Raw genomic sequence first — 22,980 nt, 5'->3', positions numbered from 1 at the left:
CCAGACAAAACCTGTTATCGGCACCCAAATCAACTCAATCTTTCCTGAACTACAGAGTATTTCTATCACATGTAAGAAAAGTAGCAGCCTAAAGAGAGGGAACAAGATCAATAAACATAACTATTCCTGCAGGAAGAGAAGAGGCATCATCGGGCAGAAAAGAATAACAGAAGAGGTGAAATGCATGAATTAAGGCATTAAATAAGAAGTTGAGTTAGTGCAATGGAATCTTATCGTGCCATTTTTGTAAAAGGCAATTTTTTTGGAGTGTTTGCTTTAAAGAAGTACAAGTGTACATAAGAGCTGTTGAGGCAAGGAAGTGCTCCTTTTCATCACTAATATATTTAGACAATTGAATTTTTTTCCCAGTTCAGGCACCTGTTTCTTACTACTGTTGTAAACAAAACAGCTAAACATACAAAATAGCACCTGCCTAGCAACCTGTAACACAATGTCTGAGATGTCACATTCAAGGAAAATAGTTTAGGATAAAGAGGACTGTGAAGATACCAAGACATAATTGCTGAGTTAACATCTTCTGACTCCAAATGATGCCAGGTAAAACATCAGAGTCATTTACAGAACAAATCTGAACAATCGTCCCTAAATATAGAGGAAAAAGACAAAAGGGCAAAGGGTATGAGTGGGAGTATGTTAGACGCAGATGAAAAAAGATCAGATTTTTTTTTTAATTTTTTTCTTTATGATAGAGAGAGAGAGAGAGAGAGAGAGAGGCAGAGACATAGGCAGAGGGAGAAGCAGGCTCCATGCACCGGGAGCTCGACATGGGACTCGATCCCGGGTCTCCAGGATCGCGCCCTGGGCCAAAGGCAGGCGCCAAACCACTGTGCCACCCAGAGATCCCCCCAATTTTTTTTAAATAAAGAGAGCTGTTTTGGAGAATAACACAGAGCCATACTTTAAAAAAAAATAAGAAAAATATGAAGAGTTAGAAAAAAATAGTCTACATATAAGGAAGCAAAAATCAAAATAGGATTTTCAGTTTTTTTATAATAGTAAATGTCAGTAGGCAATGGCACAATATCTACAGACTTTGCAGTTAGAATTCTGTAGCTTGATAATTGCATAATGTTACTTTCATGTCAAATGTATAAACAAGAGATTATTGTATAATACTATTCAGTGATAAAAAGAAATGAGCTATCAAACCACAAGGAGACATGGAGGATCCTTAAAAGTATACTGTCATTCTGAAAAGTCTTCACACTATAGGATTCTACCTATATGACATTCTGAAAAAGACAAAACTCTACAGACACTAAAAAGATCAGCGGTTGCCAGAGATTTGGGTGGAGACAGAGAGTGACATTCATAGCTGAAGCACAGGGGATTTTTAGGGCATTGAAACTTCTGTAAGATACAATAATGATGGTTATATGTGGGTTATTCATTTGTAAAAACCCACATAAAGGGATGCCTCGGTGGTTCAGTGGTTGAGCATCTGCCTTTGGCTTGGGGCCTGATCCGAGTGTCCTGGGATCTAGTCCCACATTGAGCTCTTTGCAGAGAGTCTGCTTCTCTCTCTGCCTATGTCTCTGCCTCTCTGTATGTCTATCATGAATAAATAAATAAAATCTTTTTAAAAAACCCACATAAAATGTATAACATAAAATGTATAACACAAAGCGTGAACTCTAATGTAAACAATGGACTTTAGTTAATAATAATAACACATCATTATTAACTGTTGATGAATAATTAATAGTTAATGTTAATTCATAAGTTCTAACTAATGTACCATACTAATGCAAGACCTAAACAATAGGGAAAACTGTGGTGGGTGAGAGAGATGTGGAAATTCTCTGTACTTCCCAATTGATTTTTCTGTAAACTTAAAACTGCTGTTTAAAAAGTCTAGAAATTTTAAAAAGGAAAATAAAAAAAGATAGAAAAACCAGAGCTCAAAAAGTGTATCTATCAACTTATTCCTGTTCTGAAAATGAAGAAAAAAAAATGGGTGTTTTATTCTATCTGTGTGAAAATGAAGAAGAAAATGAAGGGAAAAAAAGGGTGTTTTATTCTATCTGTGTGTGTGGAAAGAGAGGAATAAAACTTGAAGAAAAAAGAAAGAAAACTTGAAAACTAAAAGAAGAGTCAGATAAAAATATGAATTCAAGAAACTTCTGGGGGTCCTCCCTTAAATCATTTGGCCCTCCAAGTCGGTAACATGATAGGATCGTGTGTTGACCACTGGCTCTACAGGCTGTGTGGTCCAGGCTATAGTGAGGTGTGCTCTCTTTCCCAAATGGAAGTGCCTCTTCCATTTCTGCTTTCCCCTAGATAGGAAGAGTTCTAAAAAGAAAGGATTTCAAATTCCAGGGAAGAAATAGTGTTGCCTATTATTTTCATCTTTCAAAATGGAAATAACTATTTCTACACATGTCATTCCTGCTCTCTAAGACCAAATTTTTGAAATAATGATTTGTGCAAAACTCTAATATTTGTCGAAGGATTAACAAGTTTTGTGACATTGGAGCTTTACTTGCTAATTCTTTTTAGCAGGCTCTCAGATTATTTATTTATTTATTTGTTTGTTTATTTGTTTATTTATTTATTATAGGGAGGTGGGCAGAAGGAGAGGGAGAGAGAATCTTAAGCAGGCTCCATGCTCAGTGAGGAGTGCAAAGCAGGGCTCCCTTTTACCACCCTGACATCATGACCTTGAGATTATTTATGACCTGGGCTGAAATTGAGAGTTGGATGCTTAACCAAATAAGCCACCCAGCTACCCCTACTCAGATTATTTCTAGACCTTATTGTTATTATTAAGTGTATTCTTTATAATAGTTCAAGAAATCATTATATTAAGCAGAACTAAGATATGATCTAGATTTGGAATTGTTTTTGTACTCAAATTATCCTAAAGGCAAAGAGATTTTTTTTTGAGAAACCTGATTCTTATCAAAATTTAATATAAGTTACAAGCATTCTGAAGAGGAAGAAAACAATTGAATAATACTGAACAAGAAAGATAATGTTTAGTGAGTTAGGCATTTAAATGTTTTAATTTCTATCAATATTTATTTTTATAAGTAGCTAATAGTTATATTTAATTTAATTACTAAGATAATTTTTGATGGAAGAGGCTGTCCTATCTATGCTTGGTGCCAACTTAAGGAGTTTTAAGATAACTATTTATTCCTACTTTTGTGTGTTATATTTTAATAATTTATTTAAAATATTTAATCTTAAACAGGTCAGATTTTTTTAAAGGTATAGGTTGTTTTAGAAAAATGCGACATAAAAATATAAATTGGGGGATCCCTAAGTGGCTCAGCGTTTTAGCGTCTGCCTTCAGCCCAGGGGGTGATCCTGGAGTCCCGGAATCGAGTCCCATGTTGGGCTCCCTGCGTGGAGCCTGCGTCTCTCTCTGCCTGCATCTCTGCCTCTCTCTCTCTCTCTGTGTCTTTCATGAATAAATAAATAGAATCTTTAAAAATATATATAAATAGTATCATAATTTACCTTAAAGAAAAATGTCTACATCTAGATATTTTTGTTAGCAGTATATAAAAGAACAAAGTCAAAGTAACATTTTAATAAAGTCAATTTATATTGTTTCATAGTTGTTCTCCACTAGAGTCTGCAAGATACCTTGATGTATATGTACTTGTAAAAACAATCATAAATTTGAAATCAGTATTCCAGAAATAAATTTCATAATAATTCATTTGAGCTGGAATAGTTAACATAATTTTAAATGTTGATATTTTGAAAGGTGAAAATACTATCACATTAGTAATATACTTTGTATTTCACTGAGATTGAAGCTAATGAAATTGAACATTCTCACTTATTCTCTGTAAATTGTCTGAGAGGATCAATACTGAGATTTTGTTTTTCTCTCACAAAATTTGTAAATCCCTGAGAGAATAAACCCCCGAGAGTTTTTTTTCCGATGCTTTTATATTCTGAATACACTTGCCCATTGCCTGAGCAATTATCCAGGTAAATCAGCTTCTACTTATAGACATAATAGAAATAGAATAGAAATAGAAAAAATTTCTATTAATAAAAATGTTATTTTTATTAACATTTTAATCTATGAAGATGAGAGGACTAAATCAATTAAGTTATTGTAATATATGGTTACATCTGTTTTGGCAAATTCCCACCCCTATTTTTTTTTAAATAAAATTACTTAATTTTGCTTATTAAGGAAAAAAACAAGAACAGACTAGTGGAATATCTGCTACTGATATTCATGTCTCTAAAGCTTTAGAGTATTAATTTCTTGTCTGACAAATTGAGAGGTGGAGTATATATATAATACCCAGTTTAAATTAGTTTATTTGATTAGCTAGGTAAATTCCTTTAAAAAAAGATAAACAATGGGAAAAACAATCAATATGGCAGGTGAAGGAGACATGTATTTTTAGTCTTGTGAGCTACTACAAAGAAAAACTGAGTGGAATGCTACTAGAACAGTTTCTCCACACTTTTTATGAGCTTCTTTCTTAAAGAGGGGTAGTGGGTCCCTAGGTACCTGACAATAGAAGGGCTGACCTTCCTTTCTGTCTAATCATCTTCTGACAGATCTTGGATTTAGTTTGTTAGTATATAAAACCTCAAAAAATATTTAAATATATTTTATTTATTTCCAATATTAGGCAATGAAATGATGGTCAGATTATCATTTATTTTATTCAACGAAATGACACTCACTGTTGAATGTGCCTAATTTGGGGAGGAGGCTGTGAACTACCCCAGAGACAACAATATTTGACTCTAGCAAGAGGTGAAAAAACAAGAGTGTTAGCTAAGAATTAATCCATTAAGGTATCCTTTTTAAAGACTGACATGATTTATGGTAATCAAATGAGCATCCACTTGCTTTTCTGATACTCAGAGTATAAGATATCTTGAAAAATCTTAAAGGAGAGAAATCCCCCCTCCCCTTTCTTTTCTATTCCTTTAAAGGCACTGGGAAGTAAAACTTGATTCTCCTATACACAATTAAAAAAATATACTAACTTCTAAACTGGGTTTGGTTATCAGCTAGTTTTTAGAAGTATATTTTTATTTAAAAAAATCAGCACTTATTTTAAGAAAGACCAAATCTTTTCAGTCCTTTCCCAGCCTCACACATAAATAGAAATATTAATCACATTTAAGATGATTTAAAATTTCCTTTGTTAAATAATTGAAATGATAAAATAAAAGTAAATTTTCCAAGAGAGTAGCAAAGGCACAGGTGCTATTTTGTGGTAACTCACCTGCATTTTTATTAAGATATCCATTGAGTCTGTTTATGTGATTTTTAAAAACGTTCACATACATTTAAAAACTGAGTACATTTTCCTCATTAGTTTTCAGTGAAAACAAAGCAATACTTCTGAATCACTGAATAGAATCACCATAATGAATCCAATAATTACTGATTATGTTTCTTGCTGTTTACTGATATGACAACTGAATATTTTTCAAGATCCATTCAAAGTTAGTTTTCTACCTAATGTCAGGGATACTGCTTTTCCTCATTTTGTAGAAGATCCTCATAATGCCAAAAACTCATTTCATTTGTGTATGATATCTCTTAAGCTGTACTATTTTCTCACAGCTTACATTTAGCGTTTTCCTCTCATGTAGTTAAAAATATTTATGGTTGGGGCACCTGGATGGCTCAGTTGATTAAGCATCAGACTCTCGCCTTCAGCTCAGGTCATGATCTCAAGGTCATGAGATGGTGTACCCCCCTACAGCATGGCACTGAGTATGGAGCCTGCTTCGGATTCTCCCGCTCCTTCTCCCTCTCCCTCTGCCACTTCCACTGCTCATGCTCTCTCTATCTCTCTAGAAAATTCTAGAGAATTTTCTAAAATAAATAAATAAACAAAATCCTAAAAAATATATACATATTTATGTTCAAAAAATATAAAAATAAAGTAAAAATATTACAGTCAAAATGCTTAAAGACAAATCAAAGCATGCAATCTATGGGTCAAAATCATTTTAAAATTGAAGCAATTCATAATTTTTACTTAAGAATTATCAACAAATTTTACTATTTTTTTTCTCCTGCTACCCATTCTTGGCTTTTATTAGTCTTTCTAAACAATCCTTAAACAACTGCTAAGCAATTCTTTTTCTTTTTTCTCCCATAAAAACAAATTCAGGGAAAATAATTATAGACTACATTGTATTTCCTTTCTCTTTTAAAAATGAAAATAGCTTGACTGAATCTCATGGAAACGGTAGGTATTCTTATAATTTGGATTATTTTCTTTTTTGAAATAGAATAATATCCCAGAGATATTAAAGAAGTATGAGCATGGAAGTAGCTTTCTAATCTTTTACCCTAGGACATATCATGGTTCTGAATAATCTACATATGACCTGTATAAAAATGTTGCTTATCACTATATTAAACAGAAGATTAAAAAAGAGTACATATGAATTGGCAATTACACTCTTTCCTATAAATTTAGGTAAAACATTTGGTAGATGGAATAATTTTTTAAATGTTATCAGTCGTTTTTAGTTATCCAGACCCTTCCCAGTACAAAAATTCAACAACTGTTTGGTTCCCCACAATATAGAGTCTTGCTGTGGGGAATTTAAAATATGGTTATTACCAGATTTAAAGAAGCTTCCTTTCCAGTGACTAGGAGTATATTGTAGGAATATCTACAAAAAATAATTTCCTAAAATGAATCATCATGACACAAGTATTATAACAAAGAAGACAAAGAAACACTCGTGGTCCAAAGAAGATAATTTCAGAGAGTTATTAACATGAGAATAGATTTTTTTTTCTCTCAAGACATATCTATGATACCACAGTACTTGGAAGATTACTGGAAATTAGCATGAGAATTTTTGGTGGAATTAATCTGAAGATTTATCTTGTTAAAGCATATTCAGAACACATTTCACATAGAATAGTAAACAGAACAATTACCTTTAAAGTTGGGTCTAATTCTTGCATCATATCCTGATGTTCTCCCCATTAATTTATCCAGAAAGTCAGAAGGTGACATTGGAGCACTTCGAGATCTTGCACTGTCTGTTTCCTTTGTTGCAACCAAGCTATAAATGAGAACATTCAGATTTTACCAAAAAACGATAACAAAGTCTTCCTAATAATTGTCACCATAAATAGCAAATAAAAATGGTAAGCAAAAATACCTTTTAAAACAAAAAGGAAAACTTTCTCTACATATACAGTGAATGTTATCATAATGACAGATAGGTCTTTATAGATCTACAGTCAGTATTTATTAGGTTTCACATGTATTCAGCCCAAAGATCAGAGGTGACATTATCTTGTGGTAAGTCTGGAAATAAAGGCATTTCCAAATTAGTAGGCTTTCAAAATTTGTAGTCACCCAAGTTTGACTTCTAATTGTAATTTTTATTTAAAAGTGTCTTAGAGATTCAGGCATAAGAAAAAAAAAGAAAATTAAGCTGTGAGATATAATTCTTACTGCTCTTATTGAGGGAAAACCATCACCTTTCAAGTTTTGAGAAGTCTTCTCAATGGTAATAAAACTTCTGTCCTACAGATTAAGCAGTAATGTTCTTTTCTTCAATTAGAGGCTTCCTATATTAGTAATATACCCAGTTAAATTCATTCTGCTTTCACTTTATATCATTCATCTACAGCACCTTTTATTCGGATCTAAAATTTGTGCATTAAGATTGAGAAATCACCATCAATGTGATCAGTGCACCTGGTTATTATACAATAAGAATGTGTGTCCAGGAAAGTAAAGAGTTACTGTACTTTTTTTTCATTCAGACATTTTCTGCTTTATGCAGCTGCTCATCCTAGAAGCACAAAAGTGTCGCTGCACCCCATCCAGCTCCTCATTTACCTAGGCTGGTCCACAGAAGGCCAGGGTCTGCTTGTTAAGATCAAATAATTCTTTTTATCCATAGAGCTTTGCTCAGGGAAGTGCAACAGACTTCCTGAGCACACATGTGTTTGAAACTGATATATTCTAGCTGATGTTACTTCCTGGAGATTGTCAGTCATCAGATCCTCCCAGCTCTGTCACTCAACTCAGAGCATTGCCAGGCCCTGAGCCTCTGTGGTCACAGCTTGAACTCAGCAGTATCAAATTCCTCCTGCCAGAATTTTTAATAAGTAGTGAAAATGGGTCTTACAGCCATCACTGTTGAATTGTCTACCACACACAGAGGCACAATTTTAAAATCCAATATCAATCATAATGTGAGATTGATGTTTCTGAAAGTGGAGGATCACAGCTAACAGCATCCATTAACTATTGTGCAGCTCCAAAGTTTCTATCTAGTTCTGGACATTCTAAGCCACTTATCAGCCCAGCGGCTCTCTTTCTGACTCTCATGCTTTTTGCCTGACAAGAAGTTTCTCTTCTCCCTATTGTTTTGGCTCCACATTATTTTGTAACCTTTTACCTCTGATTATTACTGGTCAGTTGAACTCCCTGTCACCCAGATCTCTGAAAAGTTTATTCCAATGTAATAATGATGATGATGATGATGATGATGATGATGATATCATAAAAAGACCACTACATTCTCAATAACTCTAGAACTTCCTCTACCATCTGGTTTTAAGTAACTTTCACCTGTCCTCTTAAGTAGTATTTCCTTATTTCCCATAGCCCGAGAACTCTCATAACTACAGATTTCTGCTTCTAAACCATTCCCCACATTTCTTTTACAAAATCCTTCCTTTCGGTTATCAGAAAATAAACTTCTACATTCTCCTAACAACAAATAAACCAATTTACTTTGACCTGAACGAATTATACCCTTTGCTTCACCTTTTAAAAAACGATAGAATACTATGTATGCTAAACTGACAATCCCTCACATTTTGCACTATATGGGGAAGATAATTCTAGATTATCCAAATTAGCCCTGTGTGCAATGACCTGTATTTTTATAAAAGAGGCAGAGGCATATTTGACTACACACAGACAGGAGGGGGAAGGCACTGTGACCAGAGAGGCAAAGAGTATTAGAGTGATGTGCATAGCCAAGAAATACCAGCAGTCAACAGAGCCAGGAAAACGAAGGAACACATTCTCTCTTCTAGAGCCTCTGGAGGGCACTCGGTCCTACTCACACCTTGTTTTGGTCCCAGTGAACTGACTTTAGACTCCTGGCCTCCGGAACTGTGGAAGAATAAATCACTGTTGTTCGTTGTAATTGTTATAGCAGTCATAGGAAGTAAGCACTAGCCTTCCAGGGAGTTTTTCATTTAGTTATTCCACTTTTTTTTTAATTTTTATTTATTTACGATAGTCACATAGAGAGAGAGAGAGAGAAGAGGCAGAGAGACATAGGCAGAGGGAGCAGCAGGCTCCATGCACCGGGAGCCCGACGTGGGACTCGATCCTGGGTCTCCAGGATCGCGCCCTGGGCCAAAGGCAGGCGCTAAACCGCTGCGCCACCCAGGGATCCCTATTCCACTTTTTTGTTGTTGTTGTTATTCCAGTTTTCAACTCGAGAACTGCTCTTTTGTTCTTCTTTGTATTTTCTATCTCTTTGTTGGTATTTTGCATTGCAGAGATATTATTGTCATACTTTATTTTTAGTTCTTTGGACAGAAGGCTCTAGTTTTTAAAAAATGTATTTAAAATAACTGGTTTAAAGTCTGGGGCACCTGGGTGGCTCAGTGGGTTAAGCAATTGACTCTTGATTTTGGCTCAGGTCATGATCTCAGGGTTGTGGGATTGAGCCCTGTATCAGGCTCCAAACCCAATGAGGAGTCTGCTTCTCTCTCTCCCTCTGCTATTCCCCATCCTCTCTAACATAAATAAATAAATCTTTAAAACAAACTAGTTTAAAGTCTTGTTTAGTAATTCCACTGTCTTTGCTTTCTCAGGGAAGATTCTGTTGATTGCCCTTTTTTCCCCTGTGTATGAACCATACTTTTTTTTCTTTAAATATCTCATAATATTTTTACTGAAAATGGGACATTTTAAATAATATAGTATGGTTACTCTCTAAATCATATTCTCCCTCCTTCCTAGGGTTTGTTGCCACTGTCTGTTTTTTGTTTTTGTTTTTTTTCTTAAATTGGCTTTTCTGAACTAATTCTGTAAAGTCTACATTCCTTATTGTGTATGACTATAGAAATATCTGTGTGGGTGGCTTAGAAATCACCTAAAAATTGGACAGGGATTTTCTTAAATTCCTAAAACCAATAAATCCCCCAGTATTTTCTGGAGGCTCTGTGTTTATGGGGTCACACCTTCAACACTGAGTCAGCAGTTGACAACTCTGCCTTCACCTTGATTTGCCATTTGCACAGGGGTTCAAGGCCAGCCAGAACTTAAGGTCTTCTCAGGTCTTTCTTGAGTATGCACACAACTAACTCTATGTATATTAGTTTGCTAGGGCAGTCTTAACAAAGTACCACAGACTGAGTAGCTTAAACGACATAAATTAATTTTCTCACAATTCTGGGGGCTAGAGGACCAAGACCACATTGTTGGCAGGGCTAATTTCCTCTGACAGGTTCCCTCCATGGCTTGCAGATGGTCCTCTTCTATTTCTTCCTCTCTGTGTGTCTGTGTCCTAATCTCCTCTTCTTAGAAGGACACCAGTCCTTGATTAGGACCAACCCATAGAACCTAGTTTTATCTTAATTATCTCCAAATAAAGGCACATTCTTAGGCATCAGGAGTTAGGATTTCAACATATGAATTTTGAAAGGATTCAGTTAGGCCCATAATGCTGGGCATGCTCACAGCCCCATACATATATGTAGTCTTCTAGATACCTGGAAATGTGTGGGCTTTTCCAAACCCCTATGGGCATATCAATTCCATTGCTTTTCCTTTTAAGCTTTTTGGTTAGTCTATTGTTTGCTCCCACTGTTACTCACTGCCTCAGGCACCTGTGAAATTAGAACGTTGCCTCTAAATGCTTTTGACAAACATTCCCAGGAAAAAGACTTATGCTGAGTGAGCTCCAAGTTAGGTCTAAAGGAGTCTTGCTAATGGAGTCTTCCAGAGAACCTCCAGGCAGGTCAAATAGTGACAGTTCTTCAACAATGAGGCTTTAAACGAATTCAAACTCCTTCCTATCCACTCTACTAGCTTCCAGGTTGTTGGTTTTTACTGTAATTGCAGGCCATTGGTTTACAATGCTACCAGGGAGCTAAGTAAGGAGGACAAGAATAGGATAAGTTATAGCCACAAATCCCACTATTCTTACCAAGATTCAGCTATTTTTCTTGATTAAACTACTTCATATATTCCTGCAAATCTCTGGTGAAATGCCAGAGTTCTGAAAAAAATTGGTTGTCACATTTTTTGGTAGTTTCTCACTGCTTTTATGGTGGAAAGGATTTAAAGACGTCTGTAAAACTGAGAGAACTTTTTATTTTATTTATTTTTATTTATTTATTTATTTTTATTTATTTATTTTGAATCTAAAGTTATAGTGCATTTTTATTATGTAAAAATATCCTTTCTCATGTCAAATGCACTTAAATATCTGTTAAATATTGAAACAATGAATTTTGAGTTCTCATAATTTATTAGGTGCAAAGCACTGTGCTAAAAAGCTAACATACATAGAACACAAATTTGAAGTTTTACAGTATTCATAGTTCAATAGATTACTCTGTTTTGGCCCATCTGAAGTCTACAGAGAATCCCTGAGAAGTATTAGTGAGCAGGAGCTGAAAAGTGAGGTTATAGTGAAGAGAATGATTGTCTCCCTTCTTCCTACCACTGAGAGCAAAATCGCCATGCTTTGTAACAGGGATTCACAATCAAGCTTTGCAGAATGATGCTTGTAAAAAATGAGAAAATTCGGAGCAGAGAAATTTTCCAATTCTATTAGTTATGTTCCTTTCAATGACATAAGAACTATCCAAGCGCTTAGAGACAATTGATTTTATTACTAAAGATTCACAATTTTGACTCAGAAGGAATTATTGCCCACAAAACAACATGGAGTAATTGGCTGAAAAGCATCTCTCCATCATCTATCCCTTTTTTCTGAAAGGCATACAGGTTATGGATATGGGAGATCATGACCTGACGCTTAACTGACTGGACACTTAACTGACTGAGCCACCCAGAGGTCTCTCTTTCTCTAATTTTTAGTCAACATTGTCATCTGTACAAACATATTTTAAAACTTTTTTTTTTTGAGTTGTTAAAATCCAGGACAGGAGAAGGCAGTGAGAAGGCATATAAGATTAATGTAGAATGAATTTGGGATAAGAAACTGTTTATTAAGAAATTCATTATTTTTGTCCAAATATCTATCAATAAAATTACCATAGTTATAGCAAGTTACTAAGGTTCTTAGCAAATTACTAATGATCAATACTTTTGAAAGAAGCAGCTTTGAAATTGTTAGAAGGCTTCTATTTATGAACGTCTCAAATCTGTTCATTCGTCTGCCTCCACACTTGGCTCTTCTTTCCTCTACTGCACCAAGTACTGTATTTATTATTTTTACTATTTCTTATATTTACTATTTATTCTTACCTCTTATTAACTATTTACTATTAACTCTTCTTGGCAACTGTGTGTGGACTCATATACAGTCCCATCAATAAATATTTGTTCCAGCTAAGTATTTTATGTATTCTTATTTGTATAAAGACAAGCTACTTGAAAGTTCAGAGACTTCAATTTCTGAGATACTTGCAGAAACCTGCTTTCTTAAGATTTGAATTAAAATATCAAAATTTGGGGCATACGGGCAGCTCAGTTGGTTATGCTTCTGACTCTTGGTTTCAGGTCAGGTCATGCTCTCCTGGTCAAAAGATTGGCTCTATAATGGGCATGGAGCTTATTTAGGATTCTCTCTCTCCTCTCCCTGTACCCCTCCCTGCCCTGCTCATGCTCACTCTCTCTCTCTCTCTCTCTATATATATATATATATATATATATATGATATATATATGATTATATATATCATATATATTAAATATATATAATCGTATAAATATATATGATTACATATTAAATATATAATCATATAAATATATATGATTATATATTAAAAATTGTAATTTAAAAAATCACAATTCATCAAAAACATGTCCCTTTCTCTCCTCTTCTCTTCCCTTTGTCCTCCTCAATGAGATAAGAAAATAAAACATCTGCTTTTGGAGGACAGAAATAAAAATTAAATATGGATGCTTTTAAGATGAATTTAGGATAATTTTCAATATCTATTTACCTCTGCTAAATGCACCTTAAAATTGAGAGAAAATATGAAAAACATAGCTGGGCAACATGAAGAGAGTTTGAGATAAGTCTTGCTCACAAATCTCCATGCATCTATTTTTGTGAATTGATTTGCACAGAAGAAAGGGTGACTTGTGGGGAATAAATCAATGCCCAGGCTCCTCAGGCTCAGGGTATGATGGAGAAAAAGAGCTTATCCTCTATTTTATGGCTCCACAACCATTCTCATGGGGCTATAGTTCTTTGTGAAAAAAAAAAAATTCAGTTACTATTAGGAACTTTGTGAGTTTTAAAAAATATAAGCAATTGATATCTGTTCAAAAAACAAAGCAGAATGGAAAAGATGTGCATTCTAACCATTTCTTTATGGCTTCAGTCTCATTAAGAGAATTAAAGAGAAACTGGGACATCTGGGAATATGTGAAGTTTTGAGTATTTCACATGAAAGCATTCTGCCTTATAAAAGGAATCATTTTTTGCCATGAAGACACATGCAGTGAAGCAGGCTTTAAGTTGATAGTTTGATGGTACTAATTATTTTAAAAGGAGACCATAGTGAAGGAATATAAAAGGACTATTGTGGCATACCTCTGGAGACTCTGAAAAATAACTAAAAATTAACAAGGCACTAGGATCTTGATTCTTGCTACTGTGAGCAATATGCCAGTCAAATACGATTATCATTTTAAAGTTATCTCATTTCTGAACTCATATCTGCAGTTTGGTGGGGCCTAGGCTATTTTAATTTATAATAAATATGATAAGTATTATAGCTGCTTCCTGATCTCTCAAGCATGTATACATGATATCATTTAATTTTCATAACAATGTTGCAGGTTAGATATAACAATCCATGTATTACAGGCGAAGAAACAAAGGTATAGAAAGATTTATTGCCGAGCCACTTAAACATTAAATGTATAAAGCAATATTTTAAACAAATGGAACTTTACACTGAAAACAACTAGTTTAAAACAAATCTACATTGAAGAGCTAAAAATACAGTAGAAAATAACATGGCTGTGACCTAAGATGAAAGAAATTCACAGAAAGGAGCCAAGTATCTAAGAGCTGCATTTCTCAGGGGTGAGAATAAACTTGAGTGGTGCCTGAGTAGTTTACAATCTGTGTAAAAGTTCTGAAAGCTTTATGGATTTATGGGGACAAACACTGTATTCCAGGACTCATTCAAAGGATGAGCTCTTATAAGTGGTTTTAAGATCTCAAAGATATTCTTTGAGTAAGAATGAACCAGAAATGTAGAGGCCTTAGCAGGAGAGTAGGCATAGCTTAGAATCATCTCAATTTCTGAAACTAGAATAAATTAATCACAGATTGCTGGCAACCCAGCTCCCTAATAAGAGCAAACATAAATCAAACTTACATTCCCATACACACTTGTTCTTTTTTCATTTTTTTTCAAACTTGGGTAATGGCAACTCCATCTTTCCATTTCTTGGGATAAAAATCTTTGGTAATCTTGCCTCCTCTTCTTATTTCACATCATATCAATCAACTTGGCTCTACCTTCTAATTTAGATCTGTAATACAACTACTTCTCACCATGTTCTCTTCAATGCCTCTGGTACAATCTAACTTCTAATTACCTTTATGATCTAAGCTTAAGTATCATTTTCTCAAGAATTCCTAACTATTCGCTCTGATTTTGTAAAACCTTGTTAAAATATTTCCCACATTTGTGCTTCTTGATTAGTAGCACTTAATACAATTGCAATTGTCATTTTAATAGAATTAATCAATCAATGTCTATCTCCTACTTTTTAGGATCTATTATTTAAGCAAATCATGACTGTTCCAAATGTTTTAATAGACCCAGAAGAAATCCAGATCATCCAAAGTAATAACTGAACAAATATTTTTGAAAAAAAAAAGAACTAAATATAATGATGGAGAGGTCAAACATTAGACTATGACCCTCCAAGTCTAGCAGTAATCATGCCTAGAGTATGTGCTTAACACGAGAGAGGGTCCAACTTTCCTTCTATCCAAGTTGGGAGTAATGCTAACAAATAACCAAAGACAATCTTAGAACAACTATTTAGAAATAGAAAAAAATCAAGATATAGAAATCTGCAAGACAAACTTAAATCATCAAATCATGAAATCATCACTTAATAGTAGAACTGGAAGGTTGTAAATTGGAATATCATGGTGATATTGCAGTTATGTCTACATTCAGTGTTTACATAAATTAGTGCTTTTTAGAGCCTATGGTGTCTCTGTTCAATACTTGCTAGTTGTTAGTGATAATTACATGTTGTTTGTGCATAGAAGGAGGATTCCATTTAATAGTAAAAATACAAACAGAGGATTAGATAATGCAATCATTTGAAATGTCTTAACTCTAATCTTTAAACAATCTTTTTTATCTACAAAATTTATTTTTGTCATGAACTTAGTTTTACTAGACACTTGTAGAATATTGTGCTTAAAATTTATGCTAATTGTTATAACTTCTATGAAAACTTCTGCTATAACTTCTATACACTGTTTATCCTCATGAGTAATATTTTATTTCTTTATAATTTTGGCATTAGCTTATTTCAACTGAAAGAACTAAAAGGCCATAACACAGTTAATTAGCTCACTGATTTGTAGCTCCTTAATGACTTATTTATTTTAAAGAAAACTAATTAAGTGTTTCAGAAACATTGGAAATTACTTAGAATAGACTTAATAGTTTTTGTTATGTGTTTAGTACATAGGATAATTAATTGGAAGTCATCATGGTACAATGGCTGAGGTTCCAGATGGATAGTCAGGAAGCTTTGTTTCCAGTTTTGTCATTAACTAATTGTTTTGTATTGGGCAAGACAGATATTCTTTTACCAGTATTGAAACAGAGACTTTAAGTGGCACACATTTTTTATAGATAAGTTTAGTAAAACGAATGACACAATCTATATATATGTTTCAAAAAATGGCCAAGTCTTTATGCTAAATTTTGGACTTTGCATTTGATACCATGACTCCTTTGGTCAGGGATATTTTTAAGTGAAATAAGAGAAATTCACTCAAGCTAATACATAAAAAGGCCCTGAATTTTGTTATAATAGTATTCCATGATACTCAAGTGTAGAAAATTACAGGGGATATTCAGGAAAGATTGAGCAGCATAAAAGAAAAAGATATGATTGACCCATCATAGTTCATGGATTCAACTTATGGTTGAAACTACTTTAGCTGAAGAGGTTCAAAGTCACATTGCAAATGTACAGTTGTAAGGGATTCAACTGACACACTAGTTTGCCCTTAAATAATTAAATTCTCATTCAGAACATTAAGTCTTTCAGAATTAAACTATTGAGTGAATAAAGTAATTTTGAGTTTATGCCATTTCTTGTTTAGTAGTTTGGTTTAAGTTTTGGTATTCTAGCCAAACTTTAAATAATTCAAAAGAAGTCTATCAAGTTATGTAAAAGTCAGTGAAAATTTCTAGGAGGAGGGGCAGTTGACATCGTAGTCCAGAATTTCACACAGGAAAAGACTGAATGGATAGATACAAGATAAAATATCTCAGAATTCATGGTTTCAATAAAAGTACCAGAGACTAAAAGAATATTAATGTGTCTGGAATAGGGTCAAAGAGTGTCAATATTAATAACAAATGAGGCTGGAGAGTTGTACGTATCAGATCATGAACCCCCTTATAGATCACACATGGACTTTTGCTTAAAGCCCCATTTGGAAACTATTCCAGTGGTAAAGATGAAAGCTGAGGATAGTTTGAGTGATTTAGATAGCAACAGAGTTGGAGAAGAGTAGAAGAATCTAATAGATATACACAACATCCATAAATTTTATGATGTTTTGGTACCAAATGTGAACAAAAAGAACATCTCAAACATAACTGTGATGATTTTAAAAATATTTAATCAAGGCTTTTTTTTGACACTCCTCCCTTCCAAGGGTAGAGCCCAATTTTTCTCCTGTTGAATATTCCCTATACAAAGTGACTTCATGATGGCACATGAATTCTGTAGTTAGGTCATACATAAAACATCGCTCTTGCCATCTAGCTCTCTTTTGGATCACTCACTTCTCCCAGCCACTCAAGTAGCTACATGGGAGAAATTGAGGGCTTCCAATAAACAATTCACCAAATTGTTAGTTATTTGACTGAGCCACTTTGAAATCAGATTCTCTAGCCCAGTCAAGCCTTCATATGACTGTAGCCATGGCTCACATCTTGACAGTAACCTAATGAAAGATCCAACTTAAGCTGTTCCCAAATATTTGATCCACTGAAAATTTGAGGCTAATAAGTATTTGTTGTTGCTTTAAATCATTAAATTTTAGAATACTGTGTTATGCAGTTAATAGATAAGTGATATATTGAGTCACCTTTTTGGCTTGCGCAGCTATATATATGGACATATCATTCATTGATACAGGACAGAGTGAAAAGGGGAACTAAATTTGAAAGTTATAATAATGCGTTCAATTTTGGATCTGTTGAATTAAGGATGTTATGAAATATCTAAGAGAAACTTATCTCCTATGATATGTTCTCTATATTGAGAAAAAAAAATTGCAATGATATTTTACTGGATGATCTCTTTGAAAAATTTTAATGAGCATGCTGGCTTTTAAGGGCTTTCATACTAGCCATTCCTTCTGCCTAAAACAGTCTTTTCTGGATAGCCACATTAATTGCTACCTCACCACCTTTAAGTCCTCACTCAAATGACACTTTCTCCAAAGGTCTAACTTACTTAGCTAAAAATGTCTTCCATGTCACATTTTCTCTTTTCTTTCTGCTTTACTCTTCTCCATAAAACTTATTATCTAACATATTATTTATTTTACTTTATTTTGATGCTTTTCTCTACTAGATGATAACTTCACAAAAACAGGTATTTTGCTGTTTGCTGCTGTATTCCTGATACTTGGAATATTGATTGGCAAATAGGAGACCTTAAGTAAATATTTTTGAAATAAATAAATAAATAGTACTTGAAGTATGTCACTAGAGGGAAAAATACTATATATTTTAAACCAAGAAAATCCTGTGTAATAATTAAAATAGGTTGATATGGAACTCAGCAAACTAACAATAAATCATATAATTATAATATTATTTTATTTTCATAGAAGTTGGATCTTCAAGAGAGTAGTTCAAATAAGGTTATATTTTTCCAGTGATGCTATCTGATAAAGTTAGTGTTCAACTCTTTCAATTTTAGTGTAGCTCCAGAGAGCAATAAAAGTACCCTTTATTTGATTTAGAATATCACTCTTTGGAAAGTAGAGCACATAGAGTCTTTGTCTGGATAAAACTTCATATTTCCTCTCTGAGTAAAAATGTCCTCCTTAAAAAGATTAAGTGAAAACATAGCAAAGACTTTCCCTGAAGTTCATAATTCATGTTCTTCTTCCATTGTAAACATTGTTGATAAATCATTTTTTAATCTGACAAGTTTAATGTTATTTAGGCATTTACAATAATTAAGTTTAAAATTATAAACTTAAAGCTGTAGCTGTATACATATATATCATTACACTAACAGTTGCATGCATAAGCCTTTCAGCAAAACTACGTTTAATTCCCCCAAACGACAATAAAAGCCAGTTTTTAAGATCTCAGAATAAGCTAAACAAACAAACAAAAAGAATCAAAATTTTGATGGAAGAGTAAAATAAGCAAATTGTCAAGATAAGACAAAAAAAGAATTTGTTCCTCAATATTTTATTTTATATATATAACCATATGTACTTATATGTTAAGTATATGTGCATATACATATATATATGTACATTTATATACATTAATATATACATATTTATATATACATATATTTATATAGGCACATATATACATACAAAACACATATTCTTGTATTCATTTAATTGCTTATATGCAGTAAAAAGCAGTTACCTAAAACTCTGGATGCAGATAGAGGAGAGTACCAATAAAATCTCTATACCCAAGGAGTTCATGTTATGATAGAAGAAACACAATAAGCAAACAAAAAAATGTAAGTAATAATGATAATTAGAAATTGTTCTATATTCTTAGAAGATAGTCAATATGATGAAACAGAAAATAATGAAAGAGGACATATGGAATGGATGGTCAGTAAAGACTTGCTAAGGACTTGAGATGTGAGTTGAGTGTGAAGCAGAAGGACGAATATTCAAGTAGAGGGAATTGCTACTTCAGACTAATGGTCAATAATCAGTCAATAATCTTTTGGCAAGGGATCCCTGGGTGGCTCAGCGGTTTGGCGCCTGCCTTTGGCCCAGGGCGCGATCCTGGAGACCTGGGATCGAATCCCACATTGGGCTCCCGGTGCTTGGAGCCTGCTTCTCCCTCTGCCTGTGTCTCTGCCTCTCTCTCTCTCTCTGTGACTATCATAAATAAAAAAAAAAAAATTAAAAAAAATAATAAACTTTTGGCAAATAACTAAACTTGATCTCCTATTTTATAATATAAATATAAACAAATTTCAGATGAACTAAAGCTCTAAATGTAAATATGTAAATAATTAAAATATTTTAGCATAGTTTAATAGCATTTATTTCCCCCTTTTGCAAAGTCCAATTAAACTAATACCAAATGACAAAAGAAGTATAGACTGAAACTAAAATACAACAGAAAAGGAGATTCAGCAAATTAGAAATTCCTACAAATTTTGGAAGGTGAAAAGAGGAAATAATAGGTAGGTGAAGAGGGTGGGAAATTTTTCAAAAATGGATAAAAACAAGTATTTTCAAAGTGAGTGAGCTGTCTGAATTCAACAAACTATGCCTAGAGCCATTGTTGTAAAACTGCCAAATATTAAGAATTAAGAGATTCTGAAAGATTCTGAAAGTAAAAGTAAAATGCAAGATTAGACTGGCTTTAGGCTTTTAGGCTTTAGGCTAAGCCTAGTATTTAGTATTTGTATATGTTATAAAACATCAAGAAAAAACTTTCAAAATTATTTTTATTTTGGGCAGCCCAGGTGGCTCAGCAGTTTAGTGCTGCCTTCAGCCCAGGGTGTAGTCCTGGAGACCTGGAATTGAGTCCCATGTCAGGTTTCCTGCATGGAGCCTGCTTCTCCCTCTGTCTGTGTCTGTGCCTCTTTCTCTCTGTGTCTCTCATGAATAAATGAATAAAATCTTAAAAAAATATTTTTATTTCATATTTTCAACCTAGCACTTAAGCCAATATGTGAACCAAGTTAGCAGTAATGAAGCGCCACAAATACAAGGAATTGAATAGTCTACCTGCATTAATGCTTTCTTCGGAAAATCATTGAGACTATACTGCAGCAAAATGAGGGAGTAAACCAAGAAACAGAATCCTAGAAGGAGCTGATAGAACTTAGAAAGTAGTAATGTGATTTATTCAGATAACATCTATGCAGAAGGCCTCAACAAAAAAACAATATAGTTTTGATCAGAAGAAGAAAAAACTCTAGGAAGGCCATTTTGGTGTGGGGTGAGTGAGGTTTGGAAAACAGTGTGTAAACAAAGCTGTAAGATTAAGAGGGCAAGAAAAAAAAAATGAGTCTTCAAAGAAGTATTTAATGTAAGTAAAGCCAAAAAGAAAAAGAAATTAGAAAATTGAGGGGAAACAAAATGTAAAACAATGACATAAGGATATTATTTAGATGTATGGGTATGGAAATAATCATCAGAATAAGGAAAATACATGAGCATTTAAAAATGGTTGCTCTCCAGAAAGAAAACTAGGTATGAGGAAGATGAGATTGAGAATGCTATGAACACATCAGAGCTCTCTGCACTACATAATTTTAAAAATTCATATGAAAATTCTACCTTGAAAATAATCTAAAAGATTGGAAATATGTAAAAAATTGTTTAAAACTTATCATAGATGAGACAAAATGAAATCCTTAAGGGAAAGGCAGATTTATTTAGTACTCACACTCACTCTTTTTCTTTATTAAATGTTTCCTGAAAATGTACAACATACATTGTTATGAGGGTTTTGGATTTAGCAACAAACAAAACAAAACAAACTCACTGATTCCAGTGAGTTTACATTCTAGCAGAATGGAATATAACAAGAAACATAATGGATTAGTAAATTACATGCTATTTTAAAGTAAAGAAAAATTTAGAGCACCGCAAATTATATTCTAGAATGATAGGATATGGGGTGGAGGGAGCTGTTAAAATTTTAAATATTCATTGAGAAGGTGAAACTTTATCAAGACATTAAAGAAAGTCAGGGAATTGGCTACCTGAGTATCTGAGGCAAGGGTATTTATTCCAAGCAGAGAGAACAGTGATGACAAAGGCTAGAGCCAGGAACAGGATTCACAGAACAAAAAAGAACTAGAACAGAGTTAGCAGGCAGGATAATAGTGAGAAATTAGATCAAAGGGTTGGATGGAACATCAAATCATGTAGAGGCACAAAAACCTTTATATGGAATTTGGCTTTTATTCTGAGTGAAGTGGATGATTTTAAGACATTGAGTAGACATTGGTTTGCCTTTCTTTCATAAAGAATCACCATGCATAACTAATCTGTTCAATATGTACTAGGGTGGGGCTAGGATGGTTGACAGACACTAGTTAGATTATTGTTACAGACCAAGTGATGACGGCTCAGACCAAGCTGCCACACTGGAGGTAAGATGTGATCATATTTTGGATGCATTTGGAAGCTTGAGACAACATGATTTTCTGACAGATAGGAGGGAAAAAGAGAGTGGTCAAGGATGGGTCCGTGTTTTTTGGCCTAAGTAACTGGAAAAATACATTTGATATTAACCAAAAAGGGGGAAATTGTGAGTAGATTAGGTTTGGGGCAAGAAACTGGAGATTGGGAGCACGTGCAATTTGAGATGTCTATTTGACATCCAAGATGCTAAGTAGGTCTGCAGCTAGTTTAATGGGTCTAGAGCCTGAGGAAGGACATCTATTTATTGGTTAAGGTGCAAATTTGAAAAGTATTGTAGATAAGTAGATAGCATTTAAGGTCTTGAGCCTAGAGGAGGTCACCAAAGCATACATATAGATAGAAAAGAAAAGAGATGGAGAAGGAGAGAAGAAAACAGCAAAGCCACGTGGGAAGAATAGCCAAGGGAGTCATAGGAAAAATGCAGTGTGGTCCTAGAAGCCAGTTGGAATAAGCATGTCAAGGAGGAGGGAAGCATGGCACATTAAATGCTGTTAACTGACCAAATAAGATGAAGACTGGGAATTAGCCATTTAATTCTGTTAGGTGGATATCAACAGTGATTTTGACAAATGCAGTTTTAGGGAATTGGTGGAGGTAAAAACATAGATGTATGAGTTCAAGAAAAAATTACAGAGAAATTGTAGCAGTGAGAATGGTACTCATGTGAAAATCATTGAAGTAATGCATCAGTATTAAATATTTATGAATGAACCTTTGTGCGTGGTTGGTGGGAGTACAAATTGCTGCAGCCAAAACAATATGGAAGTTCCTTGAAAAATTAAAAAATTATTTTATGATCCAGTAATCCCATTAATTAATACTTAGTCCTCCCAAATAAAAACCCTAATTCAAGAAGATATATGCATCCTTGTGTTATTGTAGCATTATTCACAATACCAAAATACGGAAGAAACCCAAATGTCTATCAATAGATGGACTATCACTCAGCCATAAAAAATAATGAGATTTTGCCATTTGCTAAGATGTGGATGGACCTAGAGGATATAATGCTATGTGAAATAAGTCAGACAGAAAAAGACAAATACCATTTGACTTCACTCATATACAGAATTTAAGAAACAAAACAAATGAACAAATAAAAAGAAAGAAAGAAACAACAACCAGACTCTTTGATACAGAAAAC

At 33.8% G+C, this 22,980-nt stretch overlaps 1 protein-coding gene across 3 annotated transcripts in view; it reads right to left on the bottom strand.

Annotated features, from left to right (window-relative positions):
- The window catches only part of GLRA3 (glycine receptor alpha 3), a 175,206-nt gene that overhangs the window by 132,080 nt on the left and 20,146 nt on the right, over positions 1-22,980 (bottom strand). For 2 of the 3 annotated variants that reach the window (XM_041767713.1, XM_041767714.1), the window contains exon 2: positions 6,923-7,050. In XM_041767713.1, coding sequence (XP_041623647.1) covers positions 6,923-7,050 — 128 coding nt within the window. Of the gene's footprint in view, positions 1-6,922; positions 7,051-22,980 lie in introns of those variants that run through there. The other variant, XM_041767715.1, reaches the window with a different exon arrangement.

Source organism: Vulpes lagopus, chromosome 8 (assembly GCF_018345385.1).
Source record: "Vulpes lagopus strain Blue_001 chromosome 8, ASM1834538v1, whole genome shotgun sequence".
In the NCBI taxonomy this organism is placed as follows: Eukaryota; Metazoa; Chordata; class Mammalia; order Carnivora; family Canidae; genus Vulpes; species Vulpes lagopus.
The sequence above is the reverse complement of the archived record's forward strand: the minus strand, read 5'-3'. Positions and strand labels throughout refer to the sequence as shown.